Genomic DNA, 20,830 nt, shown 5'->3' on the forward strand with positions numbered 1-20,830 from the left:
TAAAAACTATGCCAAAAGGAAGTTAACTTACAATTGAAGAAAATGCTTAAATTCGGACCTATCATGACGATAGCAGTAGCCGTTATATAGGAAACAAGTCGAAGCCATACTGTAGTCTGCAACAACCTTAGAAACAAGGAAAACTATGGAAAAAAAACTATAAAAAAACGAGTTAAAACGGCTACAACACCTCAAGATCGACGGTTAGCATCCAATTCAACCTTATCAGTTTTCAAAATCAAAGGTAGGACTGGAGTTAATGCAAGCAAATCAACAGTTTATCGGATTATTAGGCAAGCCTCACATTTAAAATATTTGAAAATTAAAAAGAAACAACCACTAAATGAAGCTAGTAGAAATCAGTGGCTTAATTTTGCAAAGTAAAAAATCAGGTGCGATAGAGAATGGCATCAGGTCGCCTTTTCTGATGAAAAGAAGTTCAATTTGGACGTAAGAAAGGAGGAAATAACCTTGGATACAAGGCTTTTCACCTGGCCTGATTTGAATATTATGGAAAACGTTTGGGGTTGGCTTACGCGGAAAGTTTACGAAAGAGGAAGGCAGTTTGACAAGAAAGAGGACTTAAATGAAGCCATAAATTCATCTTGGGCACAGAGCTCATTTGACTATTTGGGTTCACTTTATGATTCACTGCACCATAGGCTCTCGGAAGTAATCGAGCATGCTGGAGGTAGTACCTACGTATTTCTATGTAAATGGTACAAAAGTGCATATTAATCAATAAAAACTAAATTTTCAATAGAAATGTTAAACAGTTTTATTATTGTTTCGCTTCTAGTGTTTGATGCTTAAAAAAAAACATCATTTTTATGAATAAAATTCGTTGAAGTCCTGTAAGACCAAACATTTTTTAATGATTGAAAAAAGACTGTATTTAAACGAATGAAACTGTTATAACATAAAAAGTTATACCTTGGGATTTCGCATTGATTAAATTTAAAGACAAACTACTCTTCTCTACGTTTTAAATTAGACTCAACTTGTCGTGTCATTTCGATAGTCGCGAGCCTAACTTCTTCAGTGGATAATAGTCGGCACTTTTAAAAAGTCAGCACAATTCAATTATTGTCTTATTGCACTTTGATTGACCCAAAACAATATCCGAAAGATGATACCGAATGGATAATCAAAGTGAACATTATAATTGAAGTGTGCTGAGTTCAACGCACGACGATTTCCTTTGGTAGGTATGGAAGGAGGCACAACACCGCCGAAAATGGTTTAAAGACAAAATACAACATAAAATAATTTTCGCCGCCTAAATCTTGCAAATCGACCTATGTGTAACGCAAATGACCATAATTTACCTGGTTTAAAAAAATCAGAAAGTGCTTCGAAATGGTCAATTTCATGATCACTCTCTTCGATGGGATGTTTAAGACATGTTAGCTGTTTGGTGTGGGCATCTTCAATTGTTTGATAGAATTTATGAAATGATTCTAAAGTCTTCCAACATTCGAAGCAAATAGCTTTTGCATTGATGTCTTCTTCACTTGGCTAATTAATATGAATTTTTGGGTTAATTTCTTTTTATTTCCAATTTAGATTTCTTGTTTTTTTTTTTTTGTTGGTTTTACCTTCATCCAAAAATGCTTGGTTATGATGTTATTCATGTTTAAATTGATGCCATTTTCATCAAATATATTAAACATTTGCTCTGCTACTGATATACACAGTATGCAAAGCATTTTGGGTTTGTTTAAAATATAAAATTTTGTTTAGAAAATTTAAACAAAAAAATATATAAACTTTTGAGATAAAAGAATGCACTAATTTTGTTGATGTTATGTTTTTTGACAGTTCAATTCAAGACGTATGCACACCATTTTTTTTTTCTAAGTAAACAATGCTGCCAGATCTATCAAGCTTTTAAGACAATTCACACTTTGAACATAAACTCATCACAGAACATAATTCTGTCTGGATTCTCGACAAGACATGACTTTATAAAGTTTTAGTGAGCACATCAAAAATTTAATTTACAGGCCCTTAGAGACCCAAACAAAAGCGCATTATAATGTCCTATATCTTTTTGGAAAGCTTAAATATACTACTTGAATTTGATGTTTATTTGAAGTTGAATAAGTAAATAGTCCTTGAGAAATTTAATTTTAAAGTCATGATTTTAGAAAAAAATATTTTTTTTTAGTTTAGTTTTTGAGATTCAAGGAAAGATGTATCTTTTCTCCAGAATTTTTTTTAAGCTTTTTCTTAATTTTTTCAATAAAAAAAAAAATTGTCTCAAATTAAATGGAAAAAAGGTCACGCTGCTAATCAGGACATCATCTTTTTTAAATTAAAGCGAAAAATCAACATGGATTCAAGAGAAAATCGAGAAAATGTTTTGTAGTCTCTAAGGACCTTAACTGTCCTGAAATCTATGAAAATGTGGGATATTTTTCTGTTATACGTAACACTATAACTCTTTACATTTTAAAAATAGTCTTGAAATATGCAAAACGTAATAAAAACAGCTTTTAAAAAAATACAAATTAAAAAAAAATACAAAACTTTAAAAATGGCAAAAAAACATTAAAAAACACCGAAAACGAACAAAACAACAACAACAAAAAAGGAGCCAAAATACGACTACGTTCTTGGGGTTGATTCTGAGTCACGCTTAGTATGTTTAGAACTTAGAATCTGTTGATTAAATAACCATTACACAAATTTTTCCTTAGGAACAAATAAAACAAATATAAAAGTGTCTATCTTTTTTTCCATTTTTGAAAAAACTAGTATAGTTTTTTCCATCTATTTTTAAAGATTTGAATAAGAACTAAGCAAAGCATTCAATCTTGGAAAAAACTTGTACCTTGTTATTCAAATTTTAAAAAAATATTACTTTTGGGATCCATTTTTTTTTAAACCTGCCGCATCTTCAAGACCACCGTGCTCTATAACTTAGTCGATAGTCTTTTAATAAGGGCAATTATATTTTAAGTTTTTTTTTGGTATAGTTTTGTACACACACGGAGTGGATTACATAACTAATAAATGTTTTTACAAGAAAATTCGTAAAGTGTAAGCTTCTTCTATACACACTTTGCGCATAACAAGAATAGTACAAGTAGTTACTACTTTTTGAGAATTTAGGCCATTGTCTCGAGCAACACGCCGAAAAAAAATTTGTATGGTGTGACACTGGTAAATTATTTTGAAAACTTGTCCCGGTATTGCAGTTTTCAAAAAAGTATAAAAGTTTCTAAAGTTGATGTTAGATCGAAAAACCCTATTTTGTTGAATTTAAATTGTAATATTTTTCGATCCAAAATCAACTTTGGAAACTTATTTTTTTTTTGAAATCCCGGACAAGTTTTCAAAATAATAAACCAGTTTCACACCATACAATTTTTTTCGACGTGTTGCTCGGAAATAAAAGTAAGAAATTGAAGCAAAATACTGTTGCATTTTTCGAAATTTCACAAGAACTGCCTTTAATCGAAAACCCTAAGGATTTGGGATGAACAAGTTACCAAATTCTGAGAGGCCTTAAGTTGGCCTATCAGCATAAATTTCATTTGATCCAATACTTTTGGGACACCCTGTATATCGCAAGTAAATATTTCAAATTTTATTTATAAAATTAAAAAGATTTTTCGTCGTTATAAAATTTCAAAAAAATTACAGACACGTTAAAAGAAAAAAATTCAAATAAAAAAAATAACATGTATTGAAAATTTTAATATCAATGTTATGGTATGGATTTTTAAATCGTTCTCTTTAAATTATTTTTCCGGTTTTTATTGAAAAATGCTCGAAAATTCAAACAATGAATTTGAATGCTTTAAAATTCTTGTTTTCAGACATTCAACAGGATTCGGAATTAAAACTCTCGGGGAAATGTTTTTTGAAAAAGGACTCCGAATCGAAAAATTCCAAGAATATCATTCCTTTTTTGTTTTATTTTTATTCCCTTTCCGTTAATAATGATGAAAAAGCGAATAATTTCACAAAACTTTTTGATTGGGAGCCCTTCTCCCGAACGCGAATTATTTATTAAGAATATTTTTAAAACCTCAGAAATAGCTCTTTGTGCACCGACCATGAAAAATATTTTTGAACCAAACCATTACTAATATTGAAAAACCTTTACACAAGTTCAAATGCTCGAGGTTTTAAGCAAATGGAGATGTTGAAAAAGTTGTTTTTGTCATTCTGTCTGTTGTTTTTTTGGCTTCAAACCATTATAATATATATTTTAATACTATAAAACTTTTTGACGCTACAACATTATTCCAGTCCCGTTAAGAGGCTTAGACCTAAGAAAGTTGGTTTATTCGAAGCTATCATGCGTTTAATTAAAATAGCGTTCTTTTTTTGGTTGATTAAAATTCTTAAGAAGATTTTTTTAGAGCGATATAACATTTTTAAATTTTTTTTATAAATAACTCAGTTTAAGACAACACTATTTGCCTAATATAAAATATTTTTTTTTTTAAGTCAAGTAAAATTCGGCAATAAAGAAAAAAAAATCAAATATCCTTACCCTGAGTCTCTGTGCAGTTTTGAATGCCTTATCCTCACATATGTTACACTTATGTACCCGCTCCATTGTATGCATATATTGTATGTGCCTCTTCAGTCCATACGCAGTCGCCGAAACATGCCCACAAATATGACACGATTGTATAACTTTCTCTTCTGGATGCAAGTGTTTTATATGAAATTTTAATGAATATGAATCTGACAAGTAAACCCCACATTGCGTGCATTGTACGCGCTCCTTAGGCTTAACTATACCCAAATGATCACGATTCTGATGGCATTTTAATGATGCCGCGCTATTATAAACTTTACCACATTGATCACATATTGATTCACTTTTTTTTCTAACATGTGTTTTCAAATGTTTTTCTAATCTGGGTAGACTAGGAAAGAATTTCTTGCATTTTTCACATTTATGAGTTGGTGGTGCTTTAGCTGCCTCATGACATCTCATGTGATATTCAAAAGATCTCTTATTGGCCAATACTCGACTGCATAGGGAACATTTAAATAAATCTGGATCTTGATGCAGGAATAAATGATGAACTAGGGAAAACCGACTGGTAAATTGTTTATCGCAGCAGGTAACATAGCCATCTTGTTTGTGGGCTTTTCTAAAGTGCTCCTTAAGGAAGAAGAAATTGTCGAGGTGTTTGTTACAAACACTGCATACTAGTTCCATATTTTTCTTAATAAAACCATCAAATTCTCTTTGAGGGATTCCTTTTTTACGCAACTCACTGACATTGTATGAACGTGTAATTTTTTTTGTTTTTTTCTTTGAAGCTGCATAGTCACTCCCAGAATCAGAATCAGTGTCGTTTTGCTGCATCTCGTTGTCTTGGTTATGGGAACCATCATTCCAGTTGGATTCATTACCACTACTTTCATCTTTTTCATCGTCGTTCTTTTTTATAGAACGAGGACTAAGTTTGACGACGAGCTCTTCTGGCTCAGATTCATCAGAGTTTGTGATATCATTTTCTTTGTCAGACTTGATCAGACTATCAACTGGCTCAGTTAATGGTATTTCTTTTGATTCTAATTCTGTTTCTTCAGGATGTTCTTGTTTAACAACTAAAAACATACATTAAAGGTTTCAAAATGTCGTGCTTATGACGCATAGTGGTCCAGAATTTGCCTTCAACACGAATTTATTCAAATTACTGACATAATAATAGTACCCAAAAACGTTTTAAATCTAAAGGAAAAAGAAGTTGAGTCTCTTTGTTGCTTCAGTATTTAATTTAATTTTTTTTTTTTGTTTTTTCAGAAAAGGCTCCTGAAATCAAGTGCATATTTGGAATTGTTTGAAGAATGGTTTATGCCGCTTATATAATTTAAGAAGCTGTAGAAGAACCAACACGGCTTTTAAGCTAAAAGCTCCAATGTATTTAGGTTCAGATGGGCAGGCAAAATTCAAAAATTCAAACTGAATTTATTTGAAATTGTAAGAATTTTTGCTTAGAAATGATTCTTTGTACACAAGAAAATATGTAATCTCTACTTATTCTAATTTTTAAAAATTGAATTGGAATGAAATAATTCCTAATTTTTAAGTTTATAAATCCTCATAAGCTAATACATGTCCTCGGGCATAGAAATTATTCAAGTTGCCTGAACATAAAGCGAAATAGCACCATTAAAGGAGTCTGATGATCGGGTTGGTTCCTGTGAAATAGCTATAACTCTAGCCTACCACACATTCAAAAACCTTCAATGTAAAGTGACTACATAGACAGCATAACCGCAAGTATGAAAAAGCTATACAAAAACCCCTTTTAAAGAAAATTATAATATTCAAGGTACCAAATAAATACAATTTTTGTAAGAACAAACAAAGATGCGCTATTTCTTTGTCCATAGCTAAATGTACAATGTTTCAGTTCGATACGATAATTGGAAGTGGGTAAAAACTGGATTCTAAGATTTTATTTCGTTGCTAGTTTGTCAAAGACCTGACTCACTTATACCCTTATGGGTCCATTTTCATTGTGATGACAGAAAAGACTAGCAAGGTAGGAACTGACTAGTCGAACCACTCAAAGCTTCTAATGAATATGGATATATTTTTAAAGTACGTTTTCACTAGATCTCTAGTGTTTTCGTAGAAGAATTCTCCTAAATGGAGTTTCTTCTAATAGAGAGAGCTGTCCGAAAAGATTTGAATATCTATATTGGATATTATGTTTTCTCTGGGCTAAGATAGAACTTTCTTAATCGCCAGAATTTCAGCTGGACTGGTCTGGTAGGTGGAAGAAAACTGTGATTCAGTATTTCCGTAAATATACCACTTCCTACACCTTCATTGGTTTTTAAACCGTCAGTATAGAAGAGTTGAGTCATTGTTAAGAATGCTACGGTCCTACCATACAAATCAGAAGGGAAAAGAGGTCTAGAAATTATTTTCGTACACCAATTGCGGTGCACACTGGTCGATTCAGTACATCGTAGCTGGTCAAAAGTCGAAAAAAAAAAGTTGTTGTCAACATAAAAAATACCGTTAGGCCGAAAGTAAATATTCTTAAACAACAAAAAACAACGAAAATAATTTTTTGATTCCGTTATTTTATTCATGGGAAGCATCTCAATGTCATCATTCATGATTTGCTCACTCTCTATTTTAACGTCCGAGAGTTAACAAGTGTTTACAAAGTGATAGTTTATGATAAAAAAAGAGTAATTGAGTTGAACAAAAAAATGTCAGAAAATGCTAGTGATATGTATTTTTAAATTCAATTTGTTTTTTTTTGTAAAAAAAGTCGGACTCTATTTCTTTTAACTGAATGTTGTAAGGCATTTTTTTGATAGTTTTCAGATGTTTGTTTTAAAAAACGATTAAAAAAAAAGTGCCGAAGAGTGCCATCGTGAATTTTTTATATTTTGTAGTTTGAATCATTACCTTTAATTTGATGCTAAAATTAAGTGCCGAAAACTGCCGCAAACTATTTTTTTCGTCTCTTTTAGGTACCAATCCGCTCTTTTTAAGGTGACCATTTTTTTTACGGAAGGACATTGTTCAAGATTGTCTAGCTTGTAGAGCATGAATTGTTATGTGTGATATATGAAATGAAAGGTTATATTATCTCTTTTCAATATAAAAATAAATCAAATTTATAAATGCTCTATGTAAAAAGATATTTCGTGTCAAAAAAAAGACCATCTTTTTACCGTTATCTCAAAAATATGACTATGAAAATGATTGAAATTTTGCACAAATATAGTCCTGGCTTTTATTTATATTTCCTGTTAATTTGATTAATATATCTATCAAAACGAAAAAGATATAAATAAAAAACGGTCAAAAGGGCTCGAAAACGGTCAAAAATTTGGGAAAAAGAAATATTTTTTCCCATAAAAGATATCTCGGGCAATAAAAAAGACGTCCGAAAGATTTAAACAGGCATTGAAAAATGGAAAACAGTTCTTATAGAAACCGTTACTAAATACGTTCAAACAATTTTCCTTATATAAAAGAATAAGGCCCGAAGTACAAAAAAAAACTTTTTTTTGCATCTTCTAACGGTAATATTTCAAAAACGGGAGCTGATTAATTTTTTTTAAACTTCGGATTAGAGTTCAGGACACCGAAAACCTTCAGAAAAGTATATTTTTGTTTCGGCAACAAAACCCTTGTAAACCAGTGTAATAGTTAAAGCTAAACATTGATAAAGAATATAGCAGCTAAGGTGAAAAAACTGCTAACAGGCACGGGAAGAACGGGAGACCAAGGTTCATCGATTTGTAAGACGTATTCACATTCAAAATAATATTTAAAGCCAATAAGACATACAAAAGAATTAAGTCCACCTAGTGACTCAAAATCGACCACTGTGCGGTGTGGTGTAATCTAAGCGATCCGCCAATATGATTACTGTTACACTCAGGGACACATGTTTAGTATAGATACTATACGCTAAAAACCCAAGTATCTTTACCATGGTATTTGTATTGTATTAGCATGGTATTCTCTGACACACATGTGGTATAAATTCATACCATGGTATCTATACTAGCAGTGTGTCACGGGTATAACATTATGGTCTTCCGGAGCGGTTGACCTAAGCGCACCGTTTGCGATAAGCTTGTTTAAATTTATCGCAATGTTAATTTGTCATTCACAAGTGAAGCTTGCAAAAATAGTGTTCGTATTTCAAAACATCAGATTTGTTTTGTTACGATAAAATGCAACTTCTATTATACAAAAGACTACTATATCAGTGGCGTATTGAGGGGGGGCTCAGGGGGCTCAAAAACGCCGTATTTGATCGTCTTGAGTATAATTACTTTTTTTCTTATTTTTCTCAAAGATATTGGAAATAGAAATATTTGACATCTCAAAATCTAAGTGGTTTCTCTATGCAAATTCCAGTTTGCGTTTCTGATTTTGATTAAAAAAGCAACATATTACGAAAAACATATAGTAGGTATATTTCGGATTAAAGCCTAGCACGCTGCTGAAACGAAAAATTTTGAAGTCTCGGACATGTTGACGAAAAAATTCAATAAGGTATTATAGCAAAGTAAAAATAATAGAAATATAAATAATAAAATTCGAGAAAAAACATCCGAAAATAAGTTTTAAAGCAAAAACAAAACAAAATTAATTTCGTTCAAGATTTCGTTAACGAAATTTTGTATGGAAAATTTCGTTTCTCATCAGCAGCGTACTAGGCTTAAACATCAAAAAGAATTTCATTCAGAATTAGTTTTTGAGACTTTCACGTTCAGCATTGCACTTTTTGCGTATTCACTTGCCGAAAGTGAAACTAGGTGTTGTGCATTTGTTCACTCATTTAGATTTTCTGATCGAATTCAATTCACTATGTTTCTGTTCGTGAATTTGTGGCCTTTTTCAATGAATCTGCAATTGAAAAAGCAGCAGTAATTTTACTTTAGAAACAAAATAAAAATGGAGGATCCTTCAGTTTTGACAGTTAGAAGCAATTTCGAAGTTTTCGAAATCGATCGAAATGAAGATTATATTGATATATCATTTCTCGTGAAATTGAAAAGTAAATTGAATTCACTTTCGGTCGAATTGCAGAACATGGGCGTATATGTACATATATCAAAAATAGTGATGAGTATAGCTCAAAATCTATAGACGTAATAGGAATAAATCTGTAAACAGTTTTGGATTCAACACATGACAACGTTCGAACCAAATAAAGTGTTTTTTTAAGGATGACTCAACTTCTTGCTGTTTGTGTTAAATGTTTGCGACACAAGAACTTTGAAAAAACACTAGTTACTAAAGGAGGAGACAGTAGTACGAATCTGTCGAGAGCAGTAAAATGCTACTATATCGCTTTCAGTACCGCAGCACAGCGCTTCACTCTCGATCAAAGATGAATAAAAAGAGAGAACATTTTTTTTCACCCTCTAAAAAATTTTTGAAAAATTTTCCAGCCCCCTCCAAATTTTTTTCTGGATACGCCACTGTACTATATCTATTGAATTTGTGTCATTTTGTGAGGATTTTACGAAGTAAGAAATTAATTCGTGTTAAATGTGCATTCTGGACCACTGTTAGACGGATTGTTAAAATTACCTGTTGTAAACAAATCAGAAATGTCCTCTTCATTGTCACTTTCCGTATCAGGTTGTTTGAGGCAAGCGGTAAACACTGTATGAGCTTCTTCAATTGATTTGTAAAATGTATGAAATACATCGACTGTATTCCAACATGAACGGCAGATAAATTTGGAATTTTCCAATTCAGAATTTGGCTGTTATTTATTTATGGATAAATTTAAATTATAATTGTGTATACAATTTTTGTTTTGTTTTAATTTTAGTATTCACCTTCAACCAAAAATGCTTTGTTATGATGTTGCTAATGTCCAAGTTGATACCTCTTTGAGAGAATATTTGCAACATTCGATCTGATCCCGATAAACAGAGTATGCAAAGCATTTTATTTAAATTTTGAATGTAAATGAATTTATTTTGAAATTATGATTTCTTTCGAAAAGAAAACATATAAAATAAAACTTTGCAAAACACAGCATACGATTTGTATTGTTTATGTTCTCTTGATATTTTTGACAGTTCTCATTTTGCCAGGCGCAAAAATTAAAAATGATGCCAAGTTGTTTGTATTCTTGATGATTATTTTACTATACAAGGTGTCCCAAAAGATATAATCCAAATGAAATATTCTGAAAAAGGCCAACTAAAGGGCTCGCAGAATTTGGTAACTTGTTTATTATTTATTGCAAATAAAAATATCTTTCATAAAAAAAAAAAAAAAAAAAATGTTAGGTATTGCAAATGAAAAAAAAATTGCATTGAAAATAAAATTTTTATGGAAAATTAAAATATTTTGCATAAAGATAAAATATAAGTGCATAGTAAAAATTTTTTTTTTCTTCGAATCTGACTTTTGGCTTAAAAGCCCAATTGAAAAAAAAAATCAATGCAAAATGTGTGCATTAAATATTTTTTTTTTCAAATTTTCTTACAATTTTGGCTATTTGACCATACATTAGCAATTTCAATTATAATAGGTGTGTTTTTGTTTATCTATATAGATATTGTGCAAAAAAACGACATCGGGATTTTTGAAATCCGTCCAAATGTTTGGCACCTTTCTATGAGAGCTTTTTTGAAAACTCATTTTCTCCGCATTTTTTTGTTTGTTAATATTTTCAGATATTTCTGTATGAACACAACAGTTAAACCAAATTGGCACTAGCACTACTGTTTTTATCCAGAGAAAGTAAAATCTGGATAATTATCTGGATTTTTCAAATATCTATACAGATAAAGTTTTTGTTGTTTTTTAACATGTAAATTGTTTTGATTTGAAATATCTCGATATCGTTTTTTTGCACAAAATCTATATGAGCCCTGTTCCATTGGAGGTGGTAGTTTACTCATGAGTAGATCTAGTACTACAAATAACACACGATCTTCTACTCGAGAAGATACGAAAGTGTAGTTGTTGTAGTAGATTTCTACTCACGAGTAAACTACCACCTCAAATAGAACAGGGCTATAGATAAACAAAAAAAAAAACACCTAATATTGAAGCTATCTAAGGCCAAACAGTCAAAATTATAATTCGATGAATATTAAAAAGAAATATTTAATGCACATATTTTGCACTGAATTTTTTTGTTCAATGTAGAAATTTTTTTAATTTGCAATAAAATTTTTTTAACCAAATTATTTTTTGTAAATTATCTTCACTTGCAAAAACATTTTTTTAATGGAAAAGATTTTTAGTTGCAATAAATAATTTTTAATTTTAATTTAATAATTTTATTTTTCAGTTGGAACAATTTTTTTTGTTTGCAATATAGAAAGGCTTTAAATTTTTTTATTGTTAGAAAAGTAATTTTCGCTTAGAGTTTATGCGAGAAGCTAAAAGTTGTAGAACAAATAAAATTTTTTTTTGGTCCTCTATCGAATGATATACATAAATTATTTTTAAATCCTTAAAAAATTTTCAGACTTATGTCGTTTCGCATAAAAATAATTACTATTCTTGTGTTTTTTTTTATTAGCAATGCTTAAAAAAATGTCGTTTTGTGTTGTAATGAAACCAATAATTTTTTTATTAACAGGGATGGTATTTGAATGAAAGTTTGACCAGAAAATGACTTATTGTATTGTGATTTTTTCTGTCTACTTAACTCAAAATCGCTAAATTTTGAGATAGGTCACTTTGCTTCTGAAGCGACGATATGTTATTTTTACAATTTTTCTTTGAAGTAGTATAATGTTTGCCCAGTCCATAAATGTTTTTTAGAATGCTTTTGCTTTCACATTGGTTAATAATAAGGGAAACATTTTTTACCTCGTTCGGCATTTTGTCACGAATTCATTCACAGTTCGAAGTTTTAATAAAATGAAACATATTTGTATGCAACTGGGGTTACCCATCACCCTACCGCTTGAGAAAGGGGATATTCTTTTGCTTCTGCTTCTGTAATTTTCTATCGATATTTATTTAAAATAATAATTTGGGAAATTATCTCATTTGGGCTGTAGTAAAAACAGGCTATAAGAGGAAAAATTACGTTTTTTAGAAAAGAGCAAAGAAAAAAATTACAAAATTAACTTTATCTACCGGTGTAAATCAGCACATTCCTACTTCATTTAGTTTTCGCATGTAGCAAGCCATCTGAGAAACTTGTAAATCTACCTTTGTCCAATTTCACTTTCGGAATCCTTTTCTGGATTCAAAAATTTCATTTCCAAATTAAATCAATATTAAAAGGAATATCGATTCTTCCGATGAAAGTTCTTCTAGAATCTTTTGAGCTCAGGGAAAAAAATTAAAAATCATTTTCCGCGGAATTCTCTGTTTAACGAATTTAACCACCAAGTTACAAACATCTTATCACAAATAAAAACGTATTGATTTTATGTTTACAAGAGAAAAAACGAGGGAACTTGCAAGTGCATAGTTTTTACCAAAAAATGTTAAGAATTTCAAACCACGTATTGGAATTGTGTAAAATTGTGTGTTTGCTTACAAAAATATCCACGCCCAGACCATTTGGTTAACACAATATATTTACATTGCGTATAACTTAAAATCACAATCACTTTTAACCCATTCTTTTAAACATTGTAAGTTTCGATTTTTGAGACTCATAGCTTCATTTTGTTTAAATTGTCTTTCGATTTGTAAGCAATATAACAATAAATTTCTTATTTAAATGAAAATCTCAAAATACATCTTTTTTTCTTACCCTTAACGCCTGTGCAGTCTTAAAAGCCTTATCCTCACATATCGTACACTTGTGCACTCTCTCCATTGTATGCATAAATTGTATGTGTCTCTTCAATCCGTATCCACTTGCCGAAATATGACCACAAATGGTGCAAATATTTACAACCTCAGCTGTAGGATGTTGATATTTCATATGAAATCTTAAAGTTGATGAATCCGCCATATATTTCCCACACTTTGTGCATTGAACTTTTTGTTTAACAAAACCCATATGTTCTCGCTTTTGATGAGCACTAAGACTCTGTTTGCTATGACAAACTTTACCACATTGTTCACATATTTGATCTGAATGTTTCCGAATGTGTGATTTTATATGTTTCTCCAATTTCGGTATGGATGAGAACTTTTTTTTGCATTTTGTACAAGGATGAATACGTTCTTGGATAATATGTGACTCCATATGACGTTTATAACTTCTCTTATTGGCCAATACTTGACCACATTTTGCACATTTATACAAATCTGGATTTTCATGTAGAAGCAAATGATGGACCAATGCGAATCGACTAGTCCACTTCTTATCACAACAGGTAACATAGGGATCTTTTTTGTGGACTTTCTTAAAATGCTCTTTAAGGCTAAAGAAGTTCTCCGAGGGTTTGGAGCATAAACTACATGAAATTTTCATGTTTTTCTTAATGTAACTATCAAATTCATTGACGGGTATTATACTTTTACCAAATTTTTTACCATTTTCTGAAGTTGAAGCTTTTACTTTTGCTTTTTTCTTAGGCGCCTTGTAGTCGCTATCAGAGTCAGAGTCTTCTTCTTCTATATTATCATTGTTTTGGGCTTCGGAGTAAGATTCATCCGAGTCAGATTCACTGTCTTTGATTTTATCGACATTATTATTTCTCAGAGAGCTTCTAAGATTAGGTACGTCTTCTGACTCAGAGACGACAGAATTCAGAACTTCTTTTTCGTCGTCAGTTTTTGTTACCGCATCAATTGGTTCAACTATTTCTGGCATTTCAAGTAGCTCAACATTAGTGGTATCATCTGAAGATTCTTGTTTAACAACTACAAAAGGAACATTTAAAGTTTCAAGAAATCTAGTCTAATCATGATACACTGCGCGTCACTTAAATAGATAAAACAATTTTGCTTAAGAAAATAGCGATTGGCGCTGTAGTGAGGTAACTTAGCAAATTTTTGGTTTTGCATTTTCAAAGAGGAACTTTTAGCACCAGTGTTGAAAAATTTTTTGGTTGGTCAGATATACATTTTAAAAGGCTGTTCATTTTTCTTGCCCATGATAATTTTTTTTAATTTGGCGGCAATTTTCTTCGAGAAATGTGTGATTAACATAGTGTGTTTTTAATTATTTCTTATGAGGAGAATAATAATAAAAAAAAGGGTTAACAAGGTTTGCCAGAAAACATTTTAAGATATTTGTGAAAATCTACACCAGTTAAAATTTTAAAAAGATGTGTTTTTTGTTTTAGTCTTAAAATGCTAAGCATTAAATATTTATTATTTTTTTGTTTAAGATAATATTGATTTTATATGCAGTTTCAACAAATGTTAAGGTTCCCATCCTTGATTTTGTATGCAGGTTAGATCCCGATTTTTTGGGTTTTTTAAAATTTTAACTGCGAATATTGATTGATGGAAGTGTTGCAAAATGATTTACCGGATCCAATCCGGGATATTTTTTATTTAACTAAATGCATTTCCAGAACATTACAGTGATACACAAAATTGACTAATGAAGAGTCGGTATTCTTTGGATAGGAAGGAATGGACCTATTCAATGATTTGCAAGATCTACAAACCTAACCTGTAAAAGGGATATGAATAAAAGGCATTTCATATTTCACATCAATAGAAATTCTTGTAGAACAAGAAGAGTTTATTCTCAAACCATCATCAAGAAGGGCGCAGCAGGCAGCAGTTAGAATCAATCATTATTCGCAACAAAATCCGAAAAAAAACAAGAAAAAGAGGGTTGAGGTCAAAATTCTGCCGGGGTCAAAATTCTTTTGTCAAAATTCTGCTTTCAAAATTCTGCTTTTCAAAATTCTGTTTTTCAAAATTCTGTTTTCAAAATTCTGCTTTTCATAATTCTGCTTTTCAAAATTCTGGAAAAAATTAAAAAAGGGTTTGGAAAATGTTAAAAAGCGCGCGCTTTTTAACATTTTCCAAACCCAGAATTAGCAGAATTTTTTTGTTCAAATATAATGCTGGCAGAATTTTGAAAAGCAGAATTTTAAAAAGCAGAATTTTGAAAAACAGAATAGAAAAAAAGCAGAATTTTGAAAAACAGAATTTTCGCTGAAAAAGCAGAATTTTGAAAAGCAGAATTTTGAAGCCAGAATTTTGACCCGATCCCGAAAAAAGAATTGGAAAAGTATTTCGGAACTACTAAGCATGCAAATACAATTCAAATTTGAATTTAATTGCATTAAATTATGGCTTGTTTCACCCTTCACTATTTGCAATGTAATCAGTAATCAAATTACTGATTACAAATGTAATCAGGATTACTTAATGTTATCTGATTACTTGTAATCAGATAACTTGTAATCGATTACTGCCAACATTGCGTGGACCTAATTGGAGAAAGTGCTTAAAGTGTTTGGTAACTTCTTACAAATTAGGAAAATGACATTTTCCACAGTTTAAAGATTCAATAAGTATAATTGCTGGTGAAATAAACTTTCGTTTTCATCCAGAATGCATCTGTTTTGTTTCTATTGCGCTGTTTTTACTGGAACTATCCTTTTGTAATGTCTATGAAGGTTCCTAAACTTGCCAAGAGCTTCTACCATTATTTCTTTGTAAGAGTTTGCATCCTTTTTCGAAGCATGACGCTTGATTTTTGCTATTGCACATCATAAAAACAAAGCCTATTACTATAACACATTTTAGTGACCTTAGGTTAGGTTAGGTAGAAATGGCTGTCAGGAAAACAACTGACACACTTAGACCATTTATTGGTCCGTTGTGATACCATGATTTTGTGAGGAAATTCCTCACTAATTAAACCAGTTGGAGCTTTTAATAAAGCGGTGAAGGTTGAAGATGTCAGTATTGATTAGTTCACTGGTATCTTCTAAGAAATATTTTTCCAGGTATTTTTTACGTCTACTGGAAAGGGCAGGACATGAGCAGAGAAGATGTTGGATTGTTTCTTCTTCTTCCTCATCAAGGCAACTTCTACAGAAGTCGTTAGAGATTACGCCAAGTCTTATGGCGTGTCTACCTATGAGACAGTGTCCTGTTAAGACACCTATTACAGAGCTGATATGCAATCTGCTTAGAGACAACAAATTTTTTGAACGTTTTGGATCTAGCCTAGGCCAGATCTGCTTGGTCGTTTGGCAAGTTATAATGTTTGACCATCGTATGTTTGTTGCCTCTATAGCTTCTTGCTTCAGCATGAGTTTGCACGTTGCGATTGGTATACCAATATTTGCCTTATTGGGTAAAATTGGTATTAGAGTTCCATTTCTGGCGAGTTCGTCTGCTTCACAGTTTCCCAGAATATCTCTGTGACCCGGCACCCAGAAAAGGTGAATGTTAAACTGTTCTGACATCTCCATGAGAGATGATCGACAGTCGCGGGCAGTAACGGAGTTTGTGGAAACCGAAGCTAACGATTTAAGGGCGGCCTGGCTATCAGAGAAGATGCGGATATCCGATGTAGATATCACGTTTTCTTTGAGCCAAGTCAGTACTTCTTTAATCGCCATTATTTCCGCTTGGAACACGCTGCAGTGATTAGGGAGACGGAAGGAGAGACTAACATTAAGTCTATCGGAGTAAACCCCGCCACCCACTCCGTCATTGGTTTTAGAACCATCTGTGTAGAAATGAATTGAATCATCTCTTAGAAACTCGGCATTGTCCCATTCTGATCTATTTGGGATGGTGACTTCATAATTATTGCCGAAAACCAATTGTGGGGTGGTGTAGTCGGAGTGACTGTGGATTGATCCGAATGAATTCAGAATATTTGTGTGGCCAATAGAGTTATTGGTCCATTGAGAGATGGCTTGGAGTCGAATAGCAGTGCTCGCGGCCACCTGCTTGCTGAATATATCTATGGGTGGAAGATTGAGTAATATATCAAGAGCGGCGGAAGGTGTCGAACGGAGAGCTCCGCTGATGCACATGCAGGCTGAACGTTGGACTTTGCTTAACTTGTCTCGATATGTTACTTTTTCCAGAGCAGTCCACCAAACTGCTACCCCGTAAGTGAGAATAGGTCTGATGACTGCAGTGTATAGCCAATGAGTTATTTTAGGAGATAGTCCCCATTTATTCCCTATAGCTTTTTTGCAAGAAAAGAGTGCCACTGTGGCTTTTCTTATTCTTTCTTGTATGTTGGTTTTCCAGTTTAATTTGCTATCCAAAATAAGACCCAGGTATTTGGCTTCGCTGGCAAAATTAAGTGGAACACCATTAATAGAGGGGGGGTCTAGTTGTGGAATTTTATATTTCTTTGTAAAGAGGACAAGTTCTGTTTTTTGAGGATTTACCCCCAATCCACAGTTTGTTGCCCATTTTAGTAGCTTATTTAGAGCAGTTTGCATTAGTTCTATTATAGTATGGAGATGTTTTCCTGATATTTAGTGACCTTAAGTGGCAATACAAAATTCTGTTTTTCAAAATTCTGCTTTTCATAATTCTGCTTTTCAAAATTCTGGAAAAAATTAAAAAAGGGTTTGGAAAATGTTAAAAAGCGCGCGCTTTTTAACATTTTCCAAACCCAGAATTAGCAGAATTTTTTTGTTCAAATATAATGCTGGCAGAATTTTGAAAAGCAGAATTTTAAAAAGCAGAATTTTGAAAAACAGAATAGAAAAAAAGCAGAATTTTGAAAAACAGAATTTTCGCTGAAAAAGCAGAATTTTGAAAAGCAGAATTTTGAAGCCAGAATTTTGACCCGATCCCGAAAAAAGAATTGGAAAAGTATTTCGGAACTACTAAGCATGCAAATACAATTCAAATTTGAATTTAATTGCATTAAATTATGGCTTGTTTCACCCTTCACTATTTGCAATGTAATCAGTAATCAAATTACTGATTACAAATGTAATCAGGATTACTTAATGTTATCTGATTACTTGTAATCAGATAACTTGTAATCGATTACTGCCAACATTGCGTGGACCTAATTGGAGAAAGTGCTTAAAGTGTTTGGTAACTTCTTACAAATTAGGAAAATGACATTTTCCACAGTTTAAAGATTCAATAAGTATAATTGCTGGTGAAATAAACTTTCGTTTTCATCCAGAATGCATCTGTTTTGTTTCTATTGCGCTGTTTTTACTGGAACTATCCTTTTGTAATGTCTATGAAGGTTCCTAAACTTGCCATTCTTTCATAAACCAATAAAATAGAAACTAATATCAATCTGGGCCATTTAAGATAGTATGTTTTCCTTAAAAACACCAATTCTTTACCTCATTTCTTTTCAATCTGAATGCAACTATAAAAAAGTTAATATTTTTGCTATCTTAGTGGAGCTTAAAATGTTATTTTGCATTTTGAGGCTTTTTAAATCTTATGCACATATAATTATGTACTTCCATGATGGAACAAACCAACACATTACCATCGCACTAAAACCACGATTTTAGCTGCAAAGTGATGGGAATTGCAGTGAGTTTTTTAATTATTTTTTTTCTCTGCCCTTGATTTGATTCTCATCTGTCTTATTTTTATATTCAATCACTAGTTGATGTTATTTTCAAAATATTCTTATCCGAATTGGGCAATTTTTAAAATATCTTTAGCGTTTTTGCATAGTGCAAGTGCATAGTGCAATGTTAGCTTCTATTTTTGCATATTCTGTGGTGCTTAATGACAGCTCTTAGCCCATTATGGGTTATAATGTGCAAATAATGTCAAAGTTCAACATTGATTTAATGTTGTCTATGATTTTCATCATTTTTATTAAGAGCTTGACGCAAGTGACGCAAAATAAACATTGTTTTTTGTAAAGTAATGCGAAAAAAAACGCAACTAGTAGCCATACGGTTTCTGTTTTGGGTTTTTTGCTTTTACAACATTGATTGTTAAAAGTTCAGCTTTAAAAATGCAAAACCAAAAAGTTACCTCACCACAGCGCCAATTGGTATTTTCTTAAGCAAAATTGTTGTTTCTATTCAAGTGACTTAGTATTATTTACCTGTTGTAAACAATTCAGAAAAGCTATCGAAATGTGTGGATTCATCATCTTCTTTATCAGGAAGTTTAAGAGATGCATTTAGCTTGATGTGGGCTTCTTCAATTGAATTATAAAACTTATGAAATGATTCAAGTGTTGTCCAACATGAACAGCAAATATATTGTGCATTCTTCATTTCGGTATTGGGCTAATGTTTTTGGGGATAAATTTGAATAAATTTATTATGTCTTTATTTATGGTTTAGTTTTTTGTTATACCTGCAACCAAAAATGCTTTGTTATAACTTTGCTGATATTAAGATTGATTCCATTTTCATCAAATATATTAAGCATTTGATTTGATGTTGAAATGCATAATATGCACAGCATTTTAGTTAACAAAATCCCTGTTTCTTTTGTGATTTAATAAATGTTTTTATGAGAAAAACTATAGAAATTACAAAAGAAGTACGCGAATCTGTTGATGTTTTGGTTTTTGACATTTCATATTGGCATGCGCATGGCAGATGGATAAAAGGTGATGCCAAATTTATTTAAATGGCAATAAAGAAATAAAACAGCATAATCTTTATACAGGGTGTCCCTTCAAGCCTGTTAAAGAAGAATTTTAACTTTGCAGTTCCCTCCGTTCTTGTCCCTTCTTTCCTATCACACAAGGATTGCTTTACTTTGTTTTCAACTTTGGCTTCCAAACCCAAAGTTAGTCGTTTTTGTGTCATTTCAGTAAAAACAACTTACGTAATAAAGGTAATTGGGGCGACTTTCCATTAAGGGCGCACGCCTAGAGTTGTGATTTTATTTTTTATAGTGAGCTTAGGGTCTCAATAGTATACTTTTAAAATATTAAGGTTAGGAAACACTCCTTAGAATGATTAAAAAATAAATATTTAAATTTTTCATACAAAATGTATGCAAATGACGACCACGAAGAATTTGAAGTTTGAGGCATATACAAGTGAGATGCGTATGGGGGGCATGCTGCCGCCCTGCAACCCCCCTGCTTGGACTCACTATAGGATTTGAGGTGGGGACAAGTTTGGGTATGTAAAAAGAACTTCAAAAAAAATTTTTTTTTCTTCGCGGTCGTCATTTGCTTGCATTTTGTATAAAAAACTGAACTTTAAAAAATTGATTAAAAATATAAATACACGTTTCCTAACTTTAAAATTGTTATTTTTATTACTTTTAGTCATTAATCTTTCAAATAAAATTATTCGCGTATTAAAATTCATGCGCCCCTAAAGGAAAGTTGAGCCGGGTAATTACTATCGTAATTTTATCACTTTATCAGAAAATGCAAAATATATCATTCAAAAATTTATCGCCAGTGATAAAAGTTACAGATCATGGGCACTTTACGGAGCTCCATTTGCTCACGCAACTCTCTGCGCCCTGTCCCACAGTGGGACGACCCATAGCAATAAATAAAAAAAT

At 31.8% G+C, this 20,830-nt stretch overlaps 1 protein-coding gene across 1 annotated transcript in view; it reads right to left on the bottom strand.

Annotated features, from left to right (window-relative positions):
• Positions 1-20,830, bottom strand: part of LOC129907328 (zinc finger protein 91-like) — a 75,667-nt gene that overhangs the window by 17,636 nt on the left and 37,201 nt on the right. The window contains exon 9 of the mRNA XM_055983471.1: positions 1,329-1,518. Coding sequence (XP_055839446.1) covers positions 1,329-1,518 — 190 coding nt within the window. The remainder of the gene's footprint in view (positions 1-1,328; positions 1,519-20,830) is intronic.

The sequence above is a fragment of the Episyrphus balteatus genome, chromosome 1, assembly GCF_945859705.1.
Source record: "Episyrphus balteatus chromosome 1, idEpiBalt1.1, whole genome shotgun sequence".
Classification (NCBI taxonomy): Eukaryota; Metazoa; Arthropoda; class Insecta; order Diptera; family Syrphidae; genus Episyrphus; species Episyrphus balteatus.